Raw genomic sequence first — 22,721 nt, forward strand, 5'->3', positions numbered from 1 at the left:
TTTAGGACATCAAGTATGGGACGCGGGGACGTGTCGGACGGGGACGCGGGGACGTCAAAAACAGGGAGGCAGGGGACGCGGGATGTGAATGATTATCGCAAAAGTCGGAGGTAAATGCGATATCTCTTTCTTCGTGAAAATGTTTTATTTATGGTCAACATTAGATCCCATCTTCCAAAACCACCTTGGGCACCTTATGATGTTTACACAAAATATTTCTTTATAATAGGAGTAAGCGCACTGCCTATCGTGATTAGGGTTAGGGTTGATTTCCACTGTCGCGTAATTTTTCCATGCCTACGTGCGTAAAATTTACGTTCGCACTGAATAAGAGAGAGGCAATGTTTGAAAGATCGCACGTAAGCTTAAAAGTAGAATCTCGCTCAACTTCACGTTTAATCTCTACGGTTTATAACTTGCCTCTATCTTATTTACCTGATTAAAATTTACTTGCGTTAACGTGCATAGCCAAAAACGCGTCGGTGGAAATCATGTTTTGCCACTAAAATATGTAAAACAAAATAAATATTGCAACAATAGTTGAATCCCCTTTGGATTAGTGGTACAGGCGATGGATTTCGTAGCTAGCATTTCGGGGTTCGAAGCTCGCTTATGCAACTTAATTTTTTTTATTTATTTGGAATCGAATGCTGTTATTCTACTAGAATTTTGGCGACCGCAACCAACCCTACCCTGCTTTGGGCTCCAATATTCCATCAGCAAGAAGACGAGGACTGAACGGTTTCACTTTCTTCAATGCAGGGGGTCTTCGCCGAGTCTTCGCTTCGTAAACAGGCATGGAGGAACCCTAAGGAGGGCAGGGTGGGTTGCCTTCACCAAGACATATTCACGAGGAAAGTGACTGATATCGCATTTACCTCCAACTTTTGCAATAATTATTCACATCCCGCGTCCCCTGCGTCCATGTATTTGACGTCCCCGCGTCCCCGTCCCACACTTCCCCGTCCCATACTTCCCCACGTCCCATACTTGATGTCCTCAAGTCCCCTGTCTCGCGTCCCACTTTTATACGCAGCCTCTTGTTTCTCACAAGAGAGTCGGTATCGCGTTACAAGCAACCGTTGAGACTTTGTATGAGAAATAAAATACTGAGGTCTGCGAACGTTAAAATAAATAAAGGAGACTTACCTTTGATGTATTCCTGAGTTTTTTGGCTTGAATTTATCGATTTAGTCGGGGTTTTTTTTGCCGGGTATTGTTTGACCCCTGTCACGGCTCTTGCTATTATGAAGAGAGTGACAGGGGTCAAACACTAACAGCCAGAAAAACCGACTAAATCATGGGGCGCGATCCATTCAACCAAAATTTCCGGAAATTTCGGTCCAAAACTCAATGGATCGGTTCGGTCCAACCGGAAAAGTTTCGAAAAAACGGATCCACCTTTTTAGGTGGACCACTTTTCCCGGTCGAACCGGTTGGAATTTTGGTTGAATGGATCGCGCCCATGAATTCACACCAAAAAAACACAGGAACCTTTACATAGAGAGAAAACCGTTTACAGTGCAACCCATTAAAGGGCCATAAATCGGCCCATAAACCACACAGGAGAGACGTAACACACATTTTATGCAAGGAAAGCCGCTTTTTATTGAAATCCTTTCATTTCCTAGGTTACGGAAACGATAGGTTTTTTCTCCATACAAATCCTTATATTTCGACTGTTACGCAACAATGTCGATGTCCGCCAATGCTCATATTTCGAGCTTGGGCCACCTGTGATTATTGGGACCTTTTTCGTAGCAGTGAATAAAATTATGTGTCTTCTTGTCATGTGACAATCGCACGACCTGAGGACAATGGCAACTTGATGACAAATTTTGTAGGGAGAGTGGAACGAACATTGATTGACGTTTGAACACACATCTGGTATTGTTTTTAGAGACAGGAAGAGGTTCGTGGCGCCAGATTTTACTGTTTTCCGAGAATCGCACGTATAAGCGGTTTAAAGCCACCACAAAAATTATCCGACCATAAAACGATCACTTTCTCCAGCTGTTTGTAGAAAGAACACAGAATTGAGGACTTTTTAAGGACGAGAGTTCTGCTTGAAATCAAGGGATTTTCTATAGCCAATTGCATATTTAAGAGACCTAGCTTTCCCCGATGGCAACTAGAAGCGGGGAAGTGATTTCAATGCCGTCTGACGGGGAGAAAACAAGAAACAACGTCCAGCAGAGGTATCTGTTAGTTTTCTATTTTATTTAAATTCGCAAAACTGCAGCCTATTTTACAAAAATCCTTAATCGTCGACAATTTCAAATCCTCTGGCGGCGCACGCCATCATAATCAATGTGTCAACCTACTTCCTTGTCACAATTTTCGGTTGGATATTTATCCACAAATGTACAAATAACTGAGTTATACCTGCTTTTGATTTACTATTTGTTGGTTAGCGAGTTTTCGCCAGCCCCATTTTCTGCCGATTTTGTGCAGTTTTAGTGCGACTTTAGAGAATTATGTAATGGTAAGATTTTCGTCCGCCATTCGTTTAAGGTTCAAATTTCGTCGGTTGCGAAGTCGGTAAACATCATCCGGTTTTAAAAATATATCGACAAAGGGTTTTAGAGTTAGGAGCAAAACGGATACAACAACATTCTTGTTATGCTTGGGTTATTTGCAAACTGATCCTATACTTTTACCGTCAGAACGATTGAAGCAAAAATGTTACTATTAATGCGCGGTCCCCTTTTTTCCTGACATAACAAAAGCGGGGAAAAGCCTTCCTCAATTAATTTCAAAATAAATAAGAGACTAGCAAAGGGACTGAGTGCTTAACAAATAACAACTAAAGTAAAGGTAAGCTAAAGTTCGGTCGCTCAATATCTCCCCTTTTTTCAATTTCGAGTTCGTCCGTCCGGTTCACATCACCCGACAGGAGTTCATTAATCAATTGAGCATGTTCCGACAAGCTGGTGCTAATGCCTTTCTTGGTCTCTCCATCATGAAAACCTTTTTCTCTTCATTAAGCTCATTTTGCTTTCACGTTTAAGGCGAATGTTGAATCATTTTTGTACTGAAACATTACCATCGTTCTATTGCTGATGCAAAAAGTTCTACATATAGGAAATTCCAGTGCGACTATGCTTATGCGATCTGTTGTGTGTTCCTCAGTGACCGTTTTCACCTAAAAGAGAGAGACACGGAGAGATTTGGCGCACTCTACGCACGTGTTCATGAACAAAAATTTCATTTGTTGTAAATCGTGTGAAATATATGCTCTCGATTAATTTATTCGCAAATCAGGGATTGTTTTGTTGCTCTTAGACTTGCTGCGTAGGTATCAGATTTAGTATTCGCTTTATACGTCACAAACATATTTATTCGCCGCAGTGAATCACGAACGTAATCGTCGGTGAACTGAATTTACGCGTTAAGCCGGAAAAAACGAAGGCTTGCGTTTGAATTTCTGCGGCACAGTAGTGGTGTTTGCACACAACTGTAGCTATATCAAGTGCTCAATTCTAAAAGTCAACTTTTTTATATGTACATTTTTATATATTTATTAAAAACTTAATCATTGGATAATGCAATTCTGGAGCTCTGATTGGCTTGGCCATTATGGTATATGAGCCATTTTATCATGTTCTCCAAATATAGTAACTATTACAAACGAGACTTAAATACGGGGTATAACAATTACTAAATTAACCCTAATTATACAAAGGTTACGTAGCAAGTTGAACAGAAAACAAAAGATAATAGTGAACAAAGGTAGTAATTAACGGATTAAAATACAAAATACACGGCAGAGAATTAAAACTAAAGATACTACAATGAACAAAGGTTAAGTAACTTAGTGAAATTTAAAGGAAATAACATGAAGTACTAATGAACTAAGAATAAACAATGACAAAATGTAGCTACCAAAACGCAACAGGTTCCCAATTCAGGGCCCCTGAACATTCATATTGGCAAACACTAAAACATAATCCCAAAACAGAACCTTTAAACTAAATAATTCCGCGAACTCTAGATCTTATACTTCCTTCAAAATGTAACACTAGTGATCAAAGTCCAGAGGGACGCTTAGGATTTATTAATCTGGCATTCCTTGAAAGAGAAACTTAAGAACAAGTGACATACGTACATCAACCCACAGGCAGGCCAGTACCTAATGCATGCGAAAAGCCATATCACCCGGGCAAAGTCTTTTTTTTTTTTTTCAAAGGGGGAACGTAAAGGCACTTAGTCACAGAAATACGACACTACTTTGTTATCAATTTTGGTAGTTTAGTTACCGATAAAGCAAGAACATTTTGCTTGCCTAATTATATTTGTAGGAGTCTTAGCATCCCATCCGCATTCTTGACAATCAAAAATGACACTAAGACCTCTATATCGCTCAAGCATGTCTGTTGGGGTTGGCGCTTGTGAGGTGCAAAATTCTTTTCGTCCTAGCTAACACGGTGTTTAGATGATAGCTTTCCAAGTCCAACAAACTGGAATTGTCAAAATATTTAAAGACAGGGATTCAAATAGTTTGTATCCTTTGTATTAGTAAGCACTATTCCCGAAGATGAGGATTAGTTTCTACTTTAAATGTCGGTATAGCATTTCAGATTTGTGAAATTCAGCGTTGTGTTTCCTCTCATACATAAACTGAGATATTTGAAATTGTGCCCAGTGTCTTATTTTTACATGAATTTAATTTACTCATTGTTAAAAGGGCTCGAGTTATGAGAGTTCAACAAAACCGTGATCGGCTAATACTCAGTGGTTTCTCAGTTTAGCCAACTCCAACATCTAAATTAAACGCTGTTTACTGTTGACAGGGACATGTAAATTCGTTCAAGTTTGTTATAAAGCATGTTTAAGTGCCATCGATCTACTTGACGACGCCACTACTCACCACTGTATAGTAACTCAATTATTTTCCGAAAACAGTACCAGTTTGAGTTGTAACTGGGAGACTATTTCATTGCTTCGTTTGTCGAGAGCAAAAAATTATTAACAGTCCTTTAGTTTTCACGCGAACCCCGATTCGCAACTGGCCCTAAGAATATGTCAAGCTACAAGAGTAAACATGCCACCATCTCGTCCAATGGTAAGTCAGTATGCGTAAATAATAATGTTTTTCCTGTACGTAAGTTTGCCTGAAGTCCAAAGTCGATTTTCGCCTACCATAATGTGTCAAGTTTTTCGTAAGAAACTTCCTTACCGTTTTTCTCAATGATTTCATAGTTCGATAAAATAGTGAAATGTCATGACACCTCGTTTCAAGGAATATCTATATAGCCGATGATATTTAAGAGATCTACTTTTCCCGATGCAAAAAGAAGCGAGGAAATGATTCGCAATCCGTCTGAAGGGCAGAGAACAAGCAACAACGCACAGCAGAGGTGACTGTTAGTTCAGTTATATATATTATTATTATTACTATTTAAGCTCGCCAAACATTTTATTTCCATGTAGATCATTACAAGACAATTCTGAATTGTCAATCAATTCCAATTTACAAGCGGCGTACTCTTCATCATTATCAGCGTATCAACCTTCTTTCTTGTCACTGTTTTCTGTTGGATATTTATCCCCAAAAATGCAAATAAGATCTGAGTATTACGTTACGGTGAACCATTGCTTAGTGAGATTTCGCCAGCCTCATTTTCGGCCGGTTTTGAGTTGTTTAAGCGCGTCCTAATACTTATATGTTATGGATAAATCTAATTTGGCAGCGAAAATATTACAAATATTTTACACGGTCTTCCAATTTTCCCGGACACGATTGGCAAAGCGGAAAAACTTTCCTTTATATTCAAAATGAAATAAGAGACTCGAAAATGCATTGAGTCATTAGAAGATTAGCATACGTTGTTGACAACATATAAAAAGTTTTGGATTTTACACCTGTAGGCTGGAAGGTCGTTGAGAAACTTTTCATGCTTAATACGCGCTTGTAGTTAATGGTATCCTTGGAAATTAAGAAACCGTGATATTTTTCTCACTGATCAATACTTTGTGGGGAGTAATCCTCACTTCTTGCATTATTCTTTAAGAGGAAAAGTGTCCCTCTTTCTCTAGAAATCTGCCGTTAATTGCTCTTTCAGTCTGTCTGCCGCTTCTTGCACTTACTCGAAAATTTGTCCCTTTCGGCTGAGTTACTCCTTGATGCCGAAGAGGTCTTTTTTATCCTCCACATGCTTCCTCTAGAAATGTGCCACATTAAAGCGACTCTCCGTATAAGAAAGCCCCGAATTTTACACAGAAAGGACGCACGTGCTCTTGGACGCTATCAATCTTACACTTAAATTAAAACAGCCATGCTAAATATTCAGTTCTTTTTATTTTTAGAATACTGCGCCTAAAAAACTGGAAATTTTCAGCTTTAAGGTTCTCTTTATATTAACCCTATTCAGACTGGGCTTTTTTGGTCAATCTGTGACTGGGGGGGGGGGGGGCTCCTCGGACCCCCCCTCTGTATCTCTGGAACCAATAATGCTAGGGTCATGAAATTTACACACAATGATCATCTCCATACAAAGAAGCCCCACACCCAGTTTTGACTTGCCACGCCCAATGATGACGCCACAGTGACGTCATATTCCGATTTTTCACTGTTTCTTATTATTTTTCCATTTAGATACGTAAAATATCAATAATATTGGTAAACTCATCTCTTTGTTATCCTTTCTTATGAACTAGTAACAAGGAAACACTTGTACAGCGAGAAAAAGCAATAGGAAGCAATAAAATTTAAAATTTGAAATGGTTGTCCGCCATTTTGGATCCGCCATCTTGGATCCGCCATCTTGGATTTTCGTTTTTTTGTTAAAATTATAATTTAAAGCAACTTTCAAAGGGGAAAATGCTCAGAATGTGTAAAAGAAGTATCAAACTAATGTTTATTACCCAAACAAATGACTTTGGAAGTGTTATTTGGAAAATAGAGCAGCATATTTGTCAAAGCAAAAAAGTGACAAAATTTTACCCCACCCCTCCCCCCCAAATATTCGATGTTGAAACATTTTGATGTAATTCAAAAACTAGTCCCAAGCAAAGACCATTTTAACAACAAAAAGCACTATGAGTGTAAAAACGCGATCTTAAAACAAAAAAATCACCATTTTTTAAATTTTCCAAAACCTATGTGTCAGAAACTGGTTGCCATGGCAATATGATTAATCACATGGACATGGTAATTATACCAAAATGTTCCTAGATAAATTTTAGGAAAAGTCAGAAAATTTGAACGTCATAGCTCTTTCGGTGTAGGAGTTATCACGATTTTGCCGGAGGGGGGGTTCGAAAAGCCCCCCCCCCCCCCAGTCTGAATAGGGTTAAAGCTGAGATGTAAAACAGCTCAATTCACTGCTGTAGAAACGTAAGGAAATCTCTGTGGACGCCCCAGCGCACTACAACAGCGTTGAATGTGACTGAAGTATAACTTAACCTCGGTATCTGTCAACTGCTGTTCAAATTTGTTAAATTCCTTCTCCAAAACAGTCTCAGACAAATTAGTTGGGACACTTCTTTAACCGAATGCACATTCCACTTCCTTCTCGCCCATCTCCTTTCCCTCCAGTTGTCGTTTATCACAGTTAATTAACTCACAAAATTCTGTACACCAACATGGGGAGTGCGAGAAGATAGAAAAGTCTCCTAACTGTTTCGACTGAGATTGTAGCTAGGTATATCAGTATAGGAAACCGTATAGGAAAAAACAGTGCCTTATAGCAAAGATTGCTCTTGGATATTGTGAGGCATAATTATAGCCCGGTTTACACGACAAGCGTTTTTAGCATGGTACCTCCTTCCCAGGGTTCCCTCCTACCGCCCTACGAAGCGAGAGAGAGAGAGACCCTCGAAAACGCTGGTCACGTGGCTCCAGAACAAAATTAATTCTCAGGGAGGAGTGCTTTGTCTAACATTTTTTTTGTCTGGTTTATTCGCAATGTTTATGAGTGATCGCAACAGCAAGACAGATTTGCTAACCCTACTACAACTGTAACTGAAACTAGGGGAAATTTCTGCCTAAACAAAACTATCAGATATTAAACAAGTGAATTACTAGCGAAGGAATCAAAAATTAGCGTTGTCGCCGGATTAACCGATGACACCAATCGCTAAAAATCTACGATCTTGAGTTATACACAGGCGAGTTAATTTTTTGAAGGTAAAATCCCTGTATGTTGAACTTCTATATTAAAAGTTTTAATGTTTGTCTGACAGCGTTGCTTTTTCTTTTGCTTCCTGCAACCCGGGGGTGGGGGGGCTTCGGATGTCCCCCGTCTTTTACTTCAAAACCGCTCATGATGCGGCCACCAAAATTATACAAAATTGTGCACTCATCATTTCCAACATTTAGCATAACTTGATTAACACAATGACGCAATTTTAAGCCATTATAACGTCACATTGTTCAATTCATTGGCAAAATCCCCTCAAAGTAGCCATAAAGCGACAAACTTATAAAGTAAAATGTCTGATGAACCCAAGAAGTTGTCTAACACATTAATAATCTTTAACTACATCAATTATGTCATGATTACGTCATTTATTATTTCAAATGAAAAAACTGGAACCATCCGCCATCTTGGATCCTCCATTTTTAATTAATTAAATGCAATTCATTTTACTTAAAACCCATGTAAGTAGAGGCAATCGTGATAGGAGATTTGATCTGTGTATAAATCGATGCTTAAGAAGCAAAAAAATCTGCTAGTTCTGAAATTCCTAGGGAAATAAACACTATACACAATTGAACCTAGCATCTGCCATTTGGTCAATTTGAATTCATGTTTTTTTTGTCAAAGTAGTCAGTAAAAAGTCTGTATTACATTAACTTGATAAAATAATACTAAATTAAGCGTAATATAATAATTGAATAAGTAAAAGTTGAAAACAAATGCTTTTTTCATAGGAAAAATGTAAATTTTGAAAAATATAGTTATCCAAACTCGGTTGCCATAGTAACGTCAAGGTGGACGTACACGTCACGAAGACTTCAAAATGTTCTCAGATAACTTTAGGCAAAGTGGCTTTTGCAATACAAATTGCACTCATTCAATATTCAGGACGATCGAAGCACGCGTGGGCTTTTAGCGAAACCGTTAAAAAAATTTCCAAAATCACCTATACGGCTAGCCGGTTCTCACTTTTGACAAGCGCCAAAGTCGACTGTTTAAATTAAGATTAATAGAGTTATACGCTTCAACATGATAAAGAATTTATTATGTTTATTTTTTATCTAATGGTTTTATAACGATGTGTAATCTTCAAAAGCGTTTGATACGCGTGGCATTTTGACTAGTCCTGCAAGCGATGTTCATAAGCGACTGAAAACAAACGGCTCAGCGATTAAAATTGCAAAGAGACTACTAACAATCAATAATAAAAGGAAAATAATTCAGTGAAACCGACCCAGAGACAACAATTTTCATTCACGAAGACAAGTATTAAAGTGTCTCTGAAAATCCTTGTCTACGTTTTAAGCCCGCTTCCCAGTGTTTGCTTTTTTCAAAGATGAACTCGAGGCAAGAAAATCGCTCAAAGCTTTCTTTTATAGCCAGAATTATAACTAAATATTCTTTAAAACGTCTTCTTTCTATTTGCGGTCAGAAAATGTCTGAAGGCTTTTTAAAGTTCTATAAGCTTATAATCAAACCTGATACTCGGTCAGATCATTGCCTCAAATCTTACAAACGTGCATAAACTAAATAGCCCCATGGCTACGCTCGACTTCATTAAATTAGATACAAAAAACAAACATCAAATAAAATAATTACTTAGGCTTACCATTTGACATGCACTGAAAACTGTCAAGTAAGGCCAGGATCGCTTCAGACCTTTCAACCCTCTTACACATCAAGCAAGGTGAAAAACGAAAACGACCAGACCAGACCTTTCAACCTTTCAACCTTTCAGACCTTTCAACCCTCTTACACATCAAGCAAGGTGAAAAACGAAAACGATGCCATCCGAAATCGGTTTTCTAACTTTGACAAGCGACGCATTTCTCAACCAAAAACCCAATAAACAAACCAGCCATGAATAACAGAAGACTCTTAAAAGCAGCTGAACTTCATCTTGTACAATCAGTGGAAGGAGACATTTAATTGATCACAAGTTGACACAAGACTCTGTCAGCTTCAACTGTTAAAGTAAACAAGATTCAAGATACTGCGTAAAGTTTCCGCATGAACTCACCTGTCAAGTTTTGACCAATCAGAGCATAAAAATTGGACGTAGAGCGTGACCAACGCGTGACCTTAGTGAGAAAAGTCAAAAGCAACTGGCATGTCTTCGCTGCCTGTAAAAACTGGCTGAATTTTAGCTTCCTAGGTCAGTTTGAAATCAAAATTTTAATTGTGCGGCACATATAAAACACAACATATCTCGTATGAATATATAAAAAAAAATTACACTTGAGCCTGCAATCATTTGAAAACTAGTAACTTGTCAGCGGATAACTTCAAAAAGATACTCGACCTCGATGGGTCGACACCTGAGCCCGCGATACGGTCAGGTTATACTGGTCAGCGGATACCCTGTTTTGACAGCTGCCAATTGATCACAACATTGATATGCAATATGTGTGCAATATCAGTCTTCCTGTGCTCCCAAACTACCTAGAAAATGTGAGATTGAACATTGGTTGCCCTGTGGTGCGGACGGACGGGCAACGGGCGGGCGGTGTACGGTCACGTGATTACCAAATTTTCTGGGATGGGTAGATTTACTTACGCATGGTAATCCGCAGGCTCGCTTCGCGCGCCAGAGTTCCGCTCTAAACGCTGAATAAAACGCTGTAGTTTATCGGCCCGCTTCAGCGAAAACACATGAGGTAAACTAAAAAATCGGCCCGTTTTTATTACTATTTTGTGTGTGTGTGTGTGTGTGTGTGTGTATGTAATTTCCTTTTTTATTTTGGACTTTACTGTAGTCAAAATGAACAAGAACGCTCTAAACATCGTTTGCTTGCTTGGAGGTTATAAAAAGAATATAAGATTCTCTAAAAGTGCTGACTCGAACTTGCTTGGAGATAAGATAAGAAATAAGGAGGCAATTAATTCTTAAGGAACCTCTGTCCGGGCGTGGAAGCCACAGCGACCATTTTGCATGTGAGGAAGGAGAAAGAAAAATGCTAGCTAGCCAGGTTACACAGTAACCATTGACTGCCTTTGGTACATACAATAGTGTATTTATTTTTGTAGTAGTTTGAGTAATGTGTTTTTATTTTTCATACTGAAGTATTCGTTGATGTTGCCTTGGTGTCATAGATTCGCAAGGTCTCGCCTCATATTACCTTTGGTTGTGGAAGATTCCTTGAAATTACAGTAAAATTACCTAGACATCATTGGATGAGTTTTCACTTTACATTTATAATTATTGCATTTTGTAGTATAAGTTTTTAGTAGCTTAGTATTGTTTTTGTCGACGGCTAAGGAAACGCCACAAAAGAAGAAGAAGAAGAAGAAGAAGAAGAAGAAGAAGAAGAAGAAGAAGAAGGGTGTATGCTGTGCGGTGTTTCTATTCATTGCTAAAATTTAACTTCATAAAAAAATCACGTTTAAGCAATCTCACAGCTTTTATTGGGGTTTACCCACGTAATAATCAATGGCAGGAGCCCATCAAATGGAGCCTCCATCTCCCATACAAGCCCTTGGAGTCAACCCTTTCCCGAGTAGGTTTATAATTAGAACGGTTCCCAGGGGAGACTTCGCGCGCCGACGGTGGGAAGAGCCAATCACAACGACTAAATGACACTGCTATTGTACTTCATGAAACAGCAGGAAATCCGGTGCTGACAGGCCAAACAAAATCATAAGCTAGTGAAACGTGACTTTAGCGTTTTCATCCCTAAGAGATTTTCTTTCTTTTCTTTCTAGCGGGTAGATTATACTGTGGATAGTTTTAAACCCTGACTATGTTAATCTTAATTTTGGTTGTTTGTCTCACATTTATAAGAGGCCATGAAGCTGTTCTGTTACATGCGTAATGATTAACTACTACCTGCAGTCTGTAGTTCTGACAGGATTCGTTTTGTTTAGCCAATTTTTTTAGCGTTAAGGTTCTTATTTTGGCTAAATGACTCAATATTAACCAAATTTCTAGTTTTTCAAGTTTTTCTCCGAAATGCGTTTGTCTGAATAAATACTGTGGTTGTTTTGTCCGTCAGTTAGTGTGATGATTCCCTGCTATGTTTTGTAACGCCGAGCCCAGCCATTGTTTTCTCGCAAAAAAGTGATCTACAGATGCGAATTCGAAGGAGAGAATTAGCCTAAACTTCTACATTAATTGCTGAGAATTCTCCCTTTAGTCAGTCATAATTCTTTGGGCGCAGATACAATCCATTTTGTTTTTCTTGAGATAAGTGGGTCTTTGGACTGGAGCGCGATGTCAAAAATTCCACCGTTAGCAAATTACTTTTGAGTTAGCTTCACGGTCGAGCAACTGTTGTCTTCTGTTCAACTTTTCAAGTGCCAGTTTTATCAGGCAACTCTCCTGGTGATACAAGTCAGCTGTAAAGGAAGACTGCAATTTTTCTGAAGCATTCCTCCTTAGTTGCTACTTAGGTCATCGCTTTTGCACCCGGTGCTTAACTGGCGAAATCCACTCCACGGCGATGACAAAAATCAAATGATCCTGGCACTTTTTCGGCGCTGATCATCGAAAAGTTTCAAATCGTCCACAGAACGCTTAAGCGTCGACTCTTTTCAAGGTGCATGCTTAAATGTGGGATGTATGACGGCAAAAAAAAACAAAACAAAACAAAAACAAACATTAGCAAAGAACCTTTGGGTGATCCTCAGTTCGCTTCCTTTGTCCCATCGCTTCATGCTCAGTCTCAGTCGGGTAATTCATTAACTTTTATTTCATCCCAGATCCCAGCGGCTGTAAAACTGTAAAAATGGACGTACAGTAAAAAAGGAAAACGGTCGAAGGACGGGCTTCTGAGTTCGACCTCATCCAACTTCATTTTTTTCACGGTGACATACGAGACTCACGGAAATATGACACTTTTCGCGGGAAACAAGCCGTTCTATTTATAAATCTACTCGGGAAAGGGTTGACTCAAGAAATTAATGGAGATGGAGGCTCCATTTGATGGGCTCCTGTCAATGGTTAGCGAATGGGCACAAGTTCAGTTACCCAACTGTAACATTACAATCTTTTTTCCAGTTTTAAAACGGAAGGGGTGCGAAGTTTCCGACTATTTGTAGACTGGTAGATTCTATTGGAAATGAAGTCCTGCAAGTAGAGTGCGTGACAGTCAATAAAGCTACCCTAACACATCCGTGACACATACGTGACAAATAGCCACTGCCACTGTGCCCCCCTTTTCGGAGTTCACCGACTGAAAAAAAGAAACGCTTACATTTTCTGAGTCTCGTTGGTAAAGCAAGCGAGACTAAATAGTAACGTGTTAGTTACCAGCTGAGGAAAAGCATCATGAATTAAAACCGGTCTTTATAGCGGAGTTCCACGCGCGCGCGAGCGGAGCCCTAATGCTACGCCCGCCCGTACGTCTAATTCATGTAAGCCGATGTCAAGTGTCACGTTAGATCTTGCTTAATTGACACTGGCCTGTCAATTAAATAAGCCATCCATATGAAGATGAATTGACAGCTGTCAAAATGAGGCATCCGCTGACAAATAGCACATAGCCATCTCGTGGGCTCAGATGGAAGACTGCCTACATGTAAGCTGATGTAATATGTCACACTGACAATCATAAAAATAGGCGCTTGAGAGGCGCGTGTGACTACTTCTGAAGAGTAAAATGCATTGCAACGTTTCTCAATGATTCGTAACGCTTTTTTAACCTTTGCCATGAATGCTAGAAACTTCGTCAAATAATGAAGAATGATCAACACATTAGCACTGTTACCATTGTTTCTTTTTCTTGTGTGACGACAGAAATGACAGCGAAAGGTCAAAGCGGGACACGTTGTCACTCCAACGTGTCTTTTTTACAATGCGCTGCAAATGGTCTAGCCGCTCCTTTGCAGCCTTATGAGGATTTTCGTAAGACTTTTAAATCTTTCGTGACATTGCGTGGGAAGACTCACAAGACCTGACACAAACCTAAGAAATTATATCTTGACCGTGCGTTGAAGTCGATATTGTAATAACAAAAACATCATTTAAAGTGAATTTTTAAAGAACAAAAACTCGAAAAGTATTCTGTTTTCTTACCACGTGTGTTGCGTATTGCGTGTCATCTGCCTGGAAAATGAATCATCGTTGCCTAGCAAGTGACCGAAAGTCTACTCCAAAATTTCATTACACAATGATACAAATATCGTGGTTTCTAGACTTTTTTTTTTTAAGATGAAAAGTGATGATCTATTTCACTGCGTTTTCATTCGGTTACACGGCAACAAGACTTATCAAAGCAGACCACGGGGCAGCCGAGCATTTCGTTTGTCATCGAGGACTATCAACAAATCATCGTCGCGACGAACGATTCCGAAAATTGGCTATCTTTGTATGCTGATTGGCTCCGAGGTATATATTCTATTGTTACTTACTTACTTCGATGCCAATAGTGACTACTGGCGCGTGCGCAGTAGTCACAAAACGACTTTTCAACAAATTTTAATTTTTGTGCTGTTAACAAGCTATTGACTGTTGGATTGTAATGTTGCTTCGATGAACTTAGTTTTACCTCCTAAAATTAACATTTCAATCAATTGTTCTGTCCTTTGTTTGAACAATATTTTAGCCCTTTTTGTTTTCTATTCAAAACCGAATAATACGCTGTAATATAACACGACGATCAATTCGAAACTTAACTGGTCCACAACTTACCTTTAAGATTCACCCCGCCCCACAAAGGGGGCTGTTTAAGTTTTGCATGTAAAGCTGAGTCCACTTTCGGGTTCGGTATAACTGTTACAGAAGACTTTGAGCCCGATGGCCGGAGAGTCTATATTCATTTCAGATGTGTTTAGGGGATATTTTATTCTTAATCAACTGAAACCATCCCTCGAAAAGGAAATGGAAGGCTCCAAGTGTCCAGTAGGGATTTGAATATTTCTTTGTCATGGCTTTAAGTTAACTAGTTTAAAGTTTGTTGCTTATTAGAATGTATATAAATAGAAGCTTCGCCTTGCCTAAATCTGTGTATATAAAAACATAACATAAAATTGAGGGGTAACTCGCGGCCTACGTTGTCAAAAACGTTTCAGGATTTTTGGTTTTCTTCGACGTCAATTAAACCCTTACCATAACATCCAATCGTCGCCTGTCAAATCATGAAGACGGCAATAACGGGCAGAAGTGTCAAAGTTAAATGTTGCGGGAAAGTACCGATTCGTTGTCACCCTAATGTTTCTTCTTGATCTGGAAGCTCTACAGGAGCAATTTCACCTTGGGAATCTAAACTTGCCATGTTTTAGTAAGAAGGTAAAGAAACTTGAGAGCTAGCTAATAATAACGTTACACGAACTCTGAAATTCAAAAGCAACAAACCTTGAAACACAGAAACACACCAAACGGATCGAAATCCACCAATCACAAGTCATAAATCATGACCTTTTAAGCCCGTTAAAGTAAACTTCTGTTTCCTAAGAGCCTTCAGATTAGGGACTTTAAGATAGGTGACTACGGTTGCCTGGGACGGTTAGATGTCACGTCAGGCAAAACACGCTTGACCTTTTACCGTCGCCCTTCTGGGACGGTATGTTTTCGCCGGGTTTCTCGTCGTAAAAACAGACAACGGTGAAACCGATAAGAGTTCATGCATACTTATTGTCACTTTTCTTCTAAAACTGAGTAGCCAATGGGTTAAATATGCGTTGGCTTGTGTTTACATTGATTTACCTACCGGTGAAATGAAAAACAAAGCGAAAGTGTCTGAGTTCATTCATAACTTAGCTCACGGCCGCATGGCGACTGCTTGTTTTCTACTAAGTGTCGTCCGTCATGGCTGAGGAAATTTGCCGAAAAGAAAGGTAAGGCCCAGTTAAAACGTTGATCTTTTGGTACCGAGCTTAATACCTATTTAGGTCGATCCAAATGGCTCGAGGTTGATTCAGGCGTCGAGCTTAAAGTGTAGTCGAACTCGATTCATTTTCACGATGTTCAATGGTCTAGAATGCTTTAAACAAGTGAAAATAAATTTTAGAAATTTGTGCTTTAGTTTCGGCACATGAGAAGTTCGACGTTTCAACTGGGCCTAACAGTGATGATTGTAACCGTCTTTTTTATAACTTAAAACTGTATTTTTATCAAGAAAAGCTTTCTTTATAACTCAAAAGGTGTTGGCTTAGGAAAGGAAAGTTCAAATAAAAACATCGACTACAGTGTTGAAAACTAGCTAGCTTTGATTGTACCCTTATTTCTCTGATTGGTATTCTTCGTATAAAATAAGAAACTCTTCTTCAGTAATTGAGCCTCCTGCGAAAGAAATGACAAGCGAGTTTCGCACTTGACTTCGCGGCTTCTTATCCAGCTGTCCCAGCCTACCGTAGTGACCTATCTTAAAGTCCCTAATTGATTGACGTCGCAGAAAAACCCAAAACCCAAAGACGTTTTTGACATCGCAGGTCGCGTGTTATTCGAAACAGCAGTAAGGGGTGTGGTGTTGGAGAAGAGGGGCAGTGTCGGTGATTAAGTTTAGGTCAGAAGTTTTTTGCAAACCGAAGTTTGTGATCGAATTAGATCGAATTAAGACTGTCCTATGCATGGAATGTTGTTGTTGCTGTTGTTTTTCATTCCAGGTCTATTTTCAAGATATATTGTTTATAAAAAAATTACACAGATAATATATATTTTTTTTTTCCTGAAATCATCAAGCCCCTTCCACAAAAGTTAAATTGATGGACCCTAATGTTAAAAATAGACTTGTTGGTCACTACAACGTTTTCTTTTTCGTAGCTATCGCTGCCTTTCCACGCGCAGTCCATGTTTCTGGTGGTCTAGGTTCTGCAGTTGGTTTTTGAGTGTTTTGCAGCGCCTCTTTGGTTGTTTTGGCGAACGAATTGCGAAGAGCCCGTTAATCACCATCCTGATATGTCTCATGTTCGTCAGTTTTTGTTCTGTGGGTTTCGCCTGGTTCAAAACGAAGAACAGAACAGTGGAACTATTCATTCCTCAAAGCAGCCGTTCCATAGAGGATTTAGACAAAGCCGCGAAGTACTTTCGAGTAAAGATTCGAGAGGAAATCGTCCTTTTGGTGGCATCACCGGATGATCGCAATGTGTTGGCTCCTCACTGTCTGCGGCAGGCCTTCAAGGCACATCGTGCAGTTATGGAGTTAGAATCATACACTGATTTCTGTGTCACGCTTACAGGAAGCAAAGCAAAGACGCTGGACGACTGCATGATAATTAACCCGCTGGAATTTTTACAGTTTAATGAGACAAAACTGGATGGTAAAACCCTGCAACAGGTTCAAGAGGAAATCACGAAAGCCTATAACAGCCCAAACCCCCTGACACGGAATGGCCGGACGTTCTCTTACAACTTTCAACGCACTTTTGGTGGCACCACGCCACCGGACAGACCCATCAAAAAAGCCACAGCACTGCAAATGGTGTATCTAATGAGTGATTTTAGCGATGAAAAGGAGAACGAAAAAGTTCTCGAATGGGAGAAGAAGTTCATCGACAAACTAAAGTCGTTAGAAAGTAATTTCTCTTGTTTTAATGTCCATTTCTCAAGTGAGAGGAGCTTAGACGACGCCATTGCTGAAAGCAGCGGCTCTGACGTCACTCTGGTGTCAATCACTTTTACTCTCATGATCTCCTTCGCCTGCGTCATGCTCGGGAAGTTCCTGAATCCACTGACTGGTCATTCGTTGCTCGCCAATACAGGGGTGTTCGCAGTGGCCCTTGGGATACTATCTGGGTTTGGTCTTGCTATGTGGTGTCGGGTTCCTTTCATCAGTATCGTGGGCGTGATACCGTTCTTAGTTCTTGGAATTGGAATCGATGACATGTTCATTCTAGTGGATGAGCTTGATAGGCAGCCACGTGATATGTCAGTACCTGACGTAATAAAAGCTGTAATGATGCATTCAGGTGCCACTGTTACCATGACAACTGTGACTGATCTTGTGGCGTTTGCAGTTAGTACTTCCACCTCATTTCCAGCAATAAGGTGAGGGTCTTACATATATTACTTTCAAGCCTTATACACTGTTGATTTGATAGCTACAACCTCTTAAAAGATTTTCGATGTGAAAGCTTCCAGTTTTCAGAGAAAGCCTAAAAATGAGGAAAATAAACTCATCTGTAACCGAGAACCTCTTTAGATAACCCTTTGTAGGATTAACACTTATTGATATATATTTTTTTAACATTCGATAATAAATACACCTCTCTTAATATTAATTAATTTTTGCACGAATGAATGGCGCAAACATGTTCCGTTTCGTTAATAAAGTACTAACTGTACGTGTTATTTTGTTATCAGATATTTTTGTATCTATGCGGCTTTGACGGTGACCTTCTCCTACATAATGATCATCACCTATTTCGTGGCCGTCATGACATACGATGCAAAGAGAATAAAATCAGGTCGTCGAGACTGCTTACCATTCTGCCGAGCGCCTTCGCCAAAGGAGGGCGCGCCAGCCTGGGACGACCCTACCCCGCAGCTATCGAATCGCGCTATGGAGACCTGGGGGAGGTTTCTGACCCATTCAGCGACAAAAGTAGTTGTTATAATTCTATCACTAGGTTTACTTGGCGCTGGAATATACGGAGTCACAAGAGTAGATGAAAACTTCGACAGAAGGATCCTAGCGAAGGATGATTCTTACTTGAAAAGATTTTTGACCGCTGAAGCAGAGCAGTTTGAACTTTCCATCGAAGTCAGCATTGTAGAGACTGGAAATGTAAATTATGAGAAATCTTCCACTCAGGAAGCTATCAAAAACCTAACAAACATTGTAAACAACAACAAACATTACTTAGCCCGTTCTCTATCGTGGATGGATCAGTTCGCTAAGTTTGCTAAAATGGAGAAAATTAACACTTCCGGTGAAGCATTTTTGCCTGAATTGAAAGCCTTCCTCAGAAAAAGAGAGTTTTCATATTTCACCCAAGATCTGAAGTTTTCTCCTAATGGCTCTGCGATAGAAGCTTCGCGCATTATCTGTTTCATGAAAAGTAACGGTGAGTCTACATTCCAGAAAAATGCTATGCAAACACTTCGCGAAGATCTTGAAAAGAAGTCCAAACTCGGCGCCTTCCCTATTACACGGGTATTCATTTTCTTCGAACAGTATGTGATCATATCACGTGAGACTATACGAAACCTCATGATCGCTGCCATAACAGTGTTTGCCGTCACCAGCCTTTTTTTGATCGACTGCACCGTGGCAATCCTCGTGTTGTTCAACTTTGCCGCCCTGATATGCGAGCTGTTTGGCTTAATGGTTATTTGGGATGTATCGCTCAACGCTGTGTCTATGATAAATCTTGTCATGGCTATTGGTTTTGCAGTTGACTACAGTGCACACATTGCGCATGCGTTCGTTGTGTCTAAAAAGTTGTCAGTAAATGAGCGAGTGGTAGAAGCCCTTAGTACTGTGGGTGCGAGCGTACTCTTAGGAGGTAAGTCAAGTCATTAATCCTACTAAAAATTTTCAGTTTGAAATTTTATTCATCAACCAATCCAGACTAGCAGGACAACAAGAAAACTAGCAGAACAACCTAGTTTACAATCGTGCGAAAGACGTAAGAAGTTGTATTTTTTTGTGCGGGCCACTTCGTTCGCATGGAGTCTTTAAGGTTCGGTCTTGTTTACAAGCGCAGTGGCTCTCAAAAAGCACATTTGTGTGTTCTCCGAAAGATTGCAAAACTACGGTGGCCCACAAATTCACTAGTACATGATCTAGTTCAATATAAGTCCTAACCCTAGTCAAGTCAACAAAAGAACTACAGCTGGTGTATACTTGATAAATACTTCCGTCCATTAGAAAACGACATTCTCTTTTCCTGTTGCTATTTCATCCCGAAGAATTCGACATATTTTGTCCGTGAGATATTCCCTGATTTTAAAATGGACACCTCGTTTTTCAGTCACATGCCCTTATTTTCCTAGGTGACTTTAATGCACGTACTTGAACAGAAATCACTTTTGTCCCCGAAACTAATTCTCATCATCTATACCAGGCGATATTATTCCCATAATACTGACTTTTCAAAGAGAGAAAGAATGTAAAAAGTAGATCATCAAGGTAGATCATCACTGTTAAAGACGCAACTTATGCTGTTGCTAAAAGAAAGCACGAAAAAAATCAGGCTTGCCGATAAGTTCAAACCCTGACCTCTGCGATACCGGTTCAGTGCTCTAACCAAATGAGCAAGTAAATCCACTGGGAGCTTAATTGTTCCAATATAAAGCGTTTTCACTCACGTGGCCAGCATCTATGCTAATTTATTGGATCAAAAGAAACCATTTACATGAGAAAAGAGTTCAACTCCCAGAGGATTTACTGGGTACACCAACATGGCCGCCGTGACGTCATGTGAAAACGCTCTATATGACATTCATATGTTCATCTTTCCTGGGTATATTAGGAGATGCTAAGTTGATGACCAGCTTCCAACTGGCTAGCTGGCTCTACTGGTTAAAGCGCTGCACCAGTATCACAGAGGTCAGGGTTCGAAACCCGGCAAGCCTGAATTTCTTCAGGCTTTCTTTTCGCAACTGCATAATAAGGCCATTTATACGACGAAAAATAAGACTCGTCTTGCATAGGACGCGTCTTAAATAAGACGCGAACTTTCCGTATAAACGGCACATTTCGTCTAAAATAAGGCGCGGCTTAGCTAAGACGCGTCTTATTTTAGAACAGCCCTTAACACCTGTTCTTAGATAAGACGCGTCTTAGCTAAGACGAGAAAAACTTCGTATAAATGACCTTCGCGTCTTATATAAGACGCGAACGCATAGTAAGCATGCGTTAATTTTTGGCGCGCCACGTTGGATTGCCGTTGCTACGGACAACATTCACATGAAAACAAGTCAAGAACAGAAATAAGACGCGAACCATTTATACGAGCTGTTCTCGTCTTAGATAAGACATCCTCCTATAAATAGTAGAGTTCGCGTCTTATTTTTCCTCGTATAAATGGCCCTATTGTGCGTCCTTAACTGCGATGATCTCCCTTGCATATATTTCCAGTATTTGTAGTGAACAAGTCAAAGAATGTGACCTGCTCTCTATCAGCTAACTTTCTTTTAATGCAAAAAAAGGGGCTTTTCATAAGATAATCTTTCTCTTTATCCTTCACTGAAAGGCTGCTATTGTCGAGCTTAAGCGGCCCAATAACCTCCAGACCATGGGCTTCGTAGGAACAGTTTCCAATATGCTCTAGAACTTTTCACTTCATCAAGCATCTGGTGGAAATAAATATCCTCGGCCGTTCTCAAATCAGATGTAATCTCTCGTTCCTCAGCTGTTTGCAATCACGCCAGGTTGTAGAACGTTTTGCTATGGCAGCTTTCTTAGATAGTTTATACCAGTGTTTCATTTTTAACTCGAATCGAGTTGTTGATCCATATTTAAACGGAGCGTGAAAACCACATACGTTGCGAAGCAATAGCTCCCACGCGCAACGAACATGGTCATTATCATCAAATACTCCCGAGACTTGAAAAGGTGTTTGTTTAATATCGGCTATAAAAATTCGCTTCGTTAAAGCGTTTAAAGATCCGTATTATTCATTTACAATATTTCGCCGTTGCTGATTGGCTCCAATCCCCTGGCTACTGGCGCGTGCCATATTAGGAAGATGCCAGCATTGCCATCGATTCGATGGTATATTTAATTTTATTAAAAACTGATTCATTGGATAATGCAATTCTGGCATTTTGATTGGCTTAGCCGTTATGGTATATGAGATATTATACCATGCTCTCCATATATGGTCGGTGTACGCGTCGGTTTAAAATTGGAAGCTAGCTGAGATTTTTTTTCGCGAAAGATAGAACGGCGCCCGAAGCAAATTGTTTTAATTCATTTCTTAGAATACTAGAAATGCAATTTCATCGAAAGAAAAAAGACAAAAACAAACAAAAAAAGCCACAAGAGCTTGTTTGAAAGTTTGTCGAAAAACACGCGAAAACACATGGAACTAAAGTACCTTGACCAGCTACTAAAGAAGACAAGTGCTGTTTCTTCATGATCGCGAAGCCATTCGCCGATCGAGTCACTCGCCGACAGATAACTGCGGCATGTTTGTCCGACGTCAAGAATATAAATCACAAGTAACCAGCTACAAATACAGGCTATGCAGCTATTCACTAGCGCAATCGAGGCGGCAGTATAGCTTCTTTTCTCGTTCAGCAAAACCAGCTTGTGGCTTCAAACAACTTCATAACAAGAGACCGAGGTAATAGTTTTTCTCCGTTGTTCTTACTTTATAACTGCACCGAAAATCCAAATTCACAGTAATTTCGAGGGCTGTCACTTAAAAATTCTTTTCCTTCGCATTATCTGCTAGGTTTTTTTAGCTGTTCTGCTCTGTAAAATCCTAGAATCCCGATGAGTTTTAAAAAACTAATGTTCATCGCTACAATGTTTTGATTCTTCATTCATGCAGTCCAGGAGAGTTTGTTCGCGCGTTGACAGTTTTGATAGACGTGTGACATGTGAATAGCGGAAGTCCCTTGTCCTTTCCGGTTTGTTCTAGTCGGGGAGATTCAACGAGATTTTGTGGGCGTTTTTAATAAAACAATTATTCCACTCGCGTTTGTTGGATATGAGATGATTATAGCCAACACGGCGCTACGCGCCTCTT

General features: G+C 39.8%; 1 protein-coding gene across 2 annotated transcripts in view; it reads left to right on the top strand.

Moving 5' to 3' along the window:
- Positions 1–1,635: 1,635 nt before the first annotated feature.
- LOC140923093 (patched domain-containing protein 3-like) overlaps positions 1,636–22,721 on the top strand; it is a 26,007-nt gene continuing 4,921 nt past the window's right edge. Inside the window, exons 1-3 of one of the 2 annotated variants that reach the window (XM_073373167.1) lie at positions 1,636–2,198; positions 16,843–18,066; positions 18,382–19,526. In XM_073373167.1, coding sequence (XP_073229268.1) covers positions 2,125–2,198; positions 16,843–18,066; positions 18,382–19,526 — 2,443 coding nt within the window. In that variant the 5' untranslated portion in view covers positions 1,636–2,124. Of the gene's footprint in view, positions 2,199–4,679; positions 5,361–16,842; positions 18,067–18,381; positions 19,527–22,721 lie in introns of those variants that run through there. The other variant, XM_073373160.1, reaches the window with a different exon arrangement.

This window comes from Porites lutea, chromosome 1, assembly GCF_958299795.1.
Source record: "Porites lutea chromosome 1, jaPorLute2.1, whole genome shotgun sequence".
Taxonomy (NCBI): Eukaryota; Metazoa; Cnidaria; class Anthozoa; order Scleractinia; family Poritidae; genus Porites; species Porites lutea.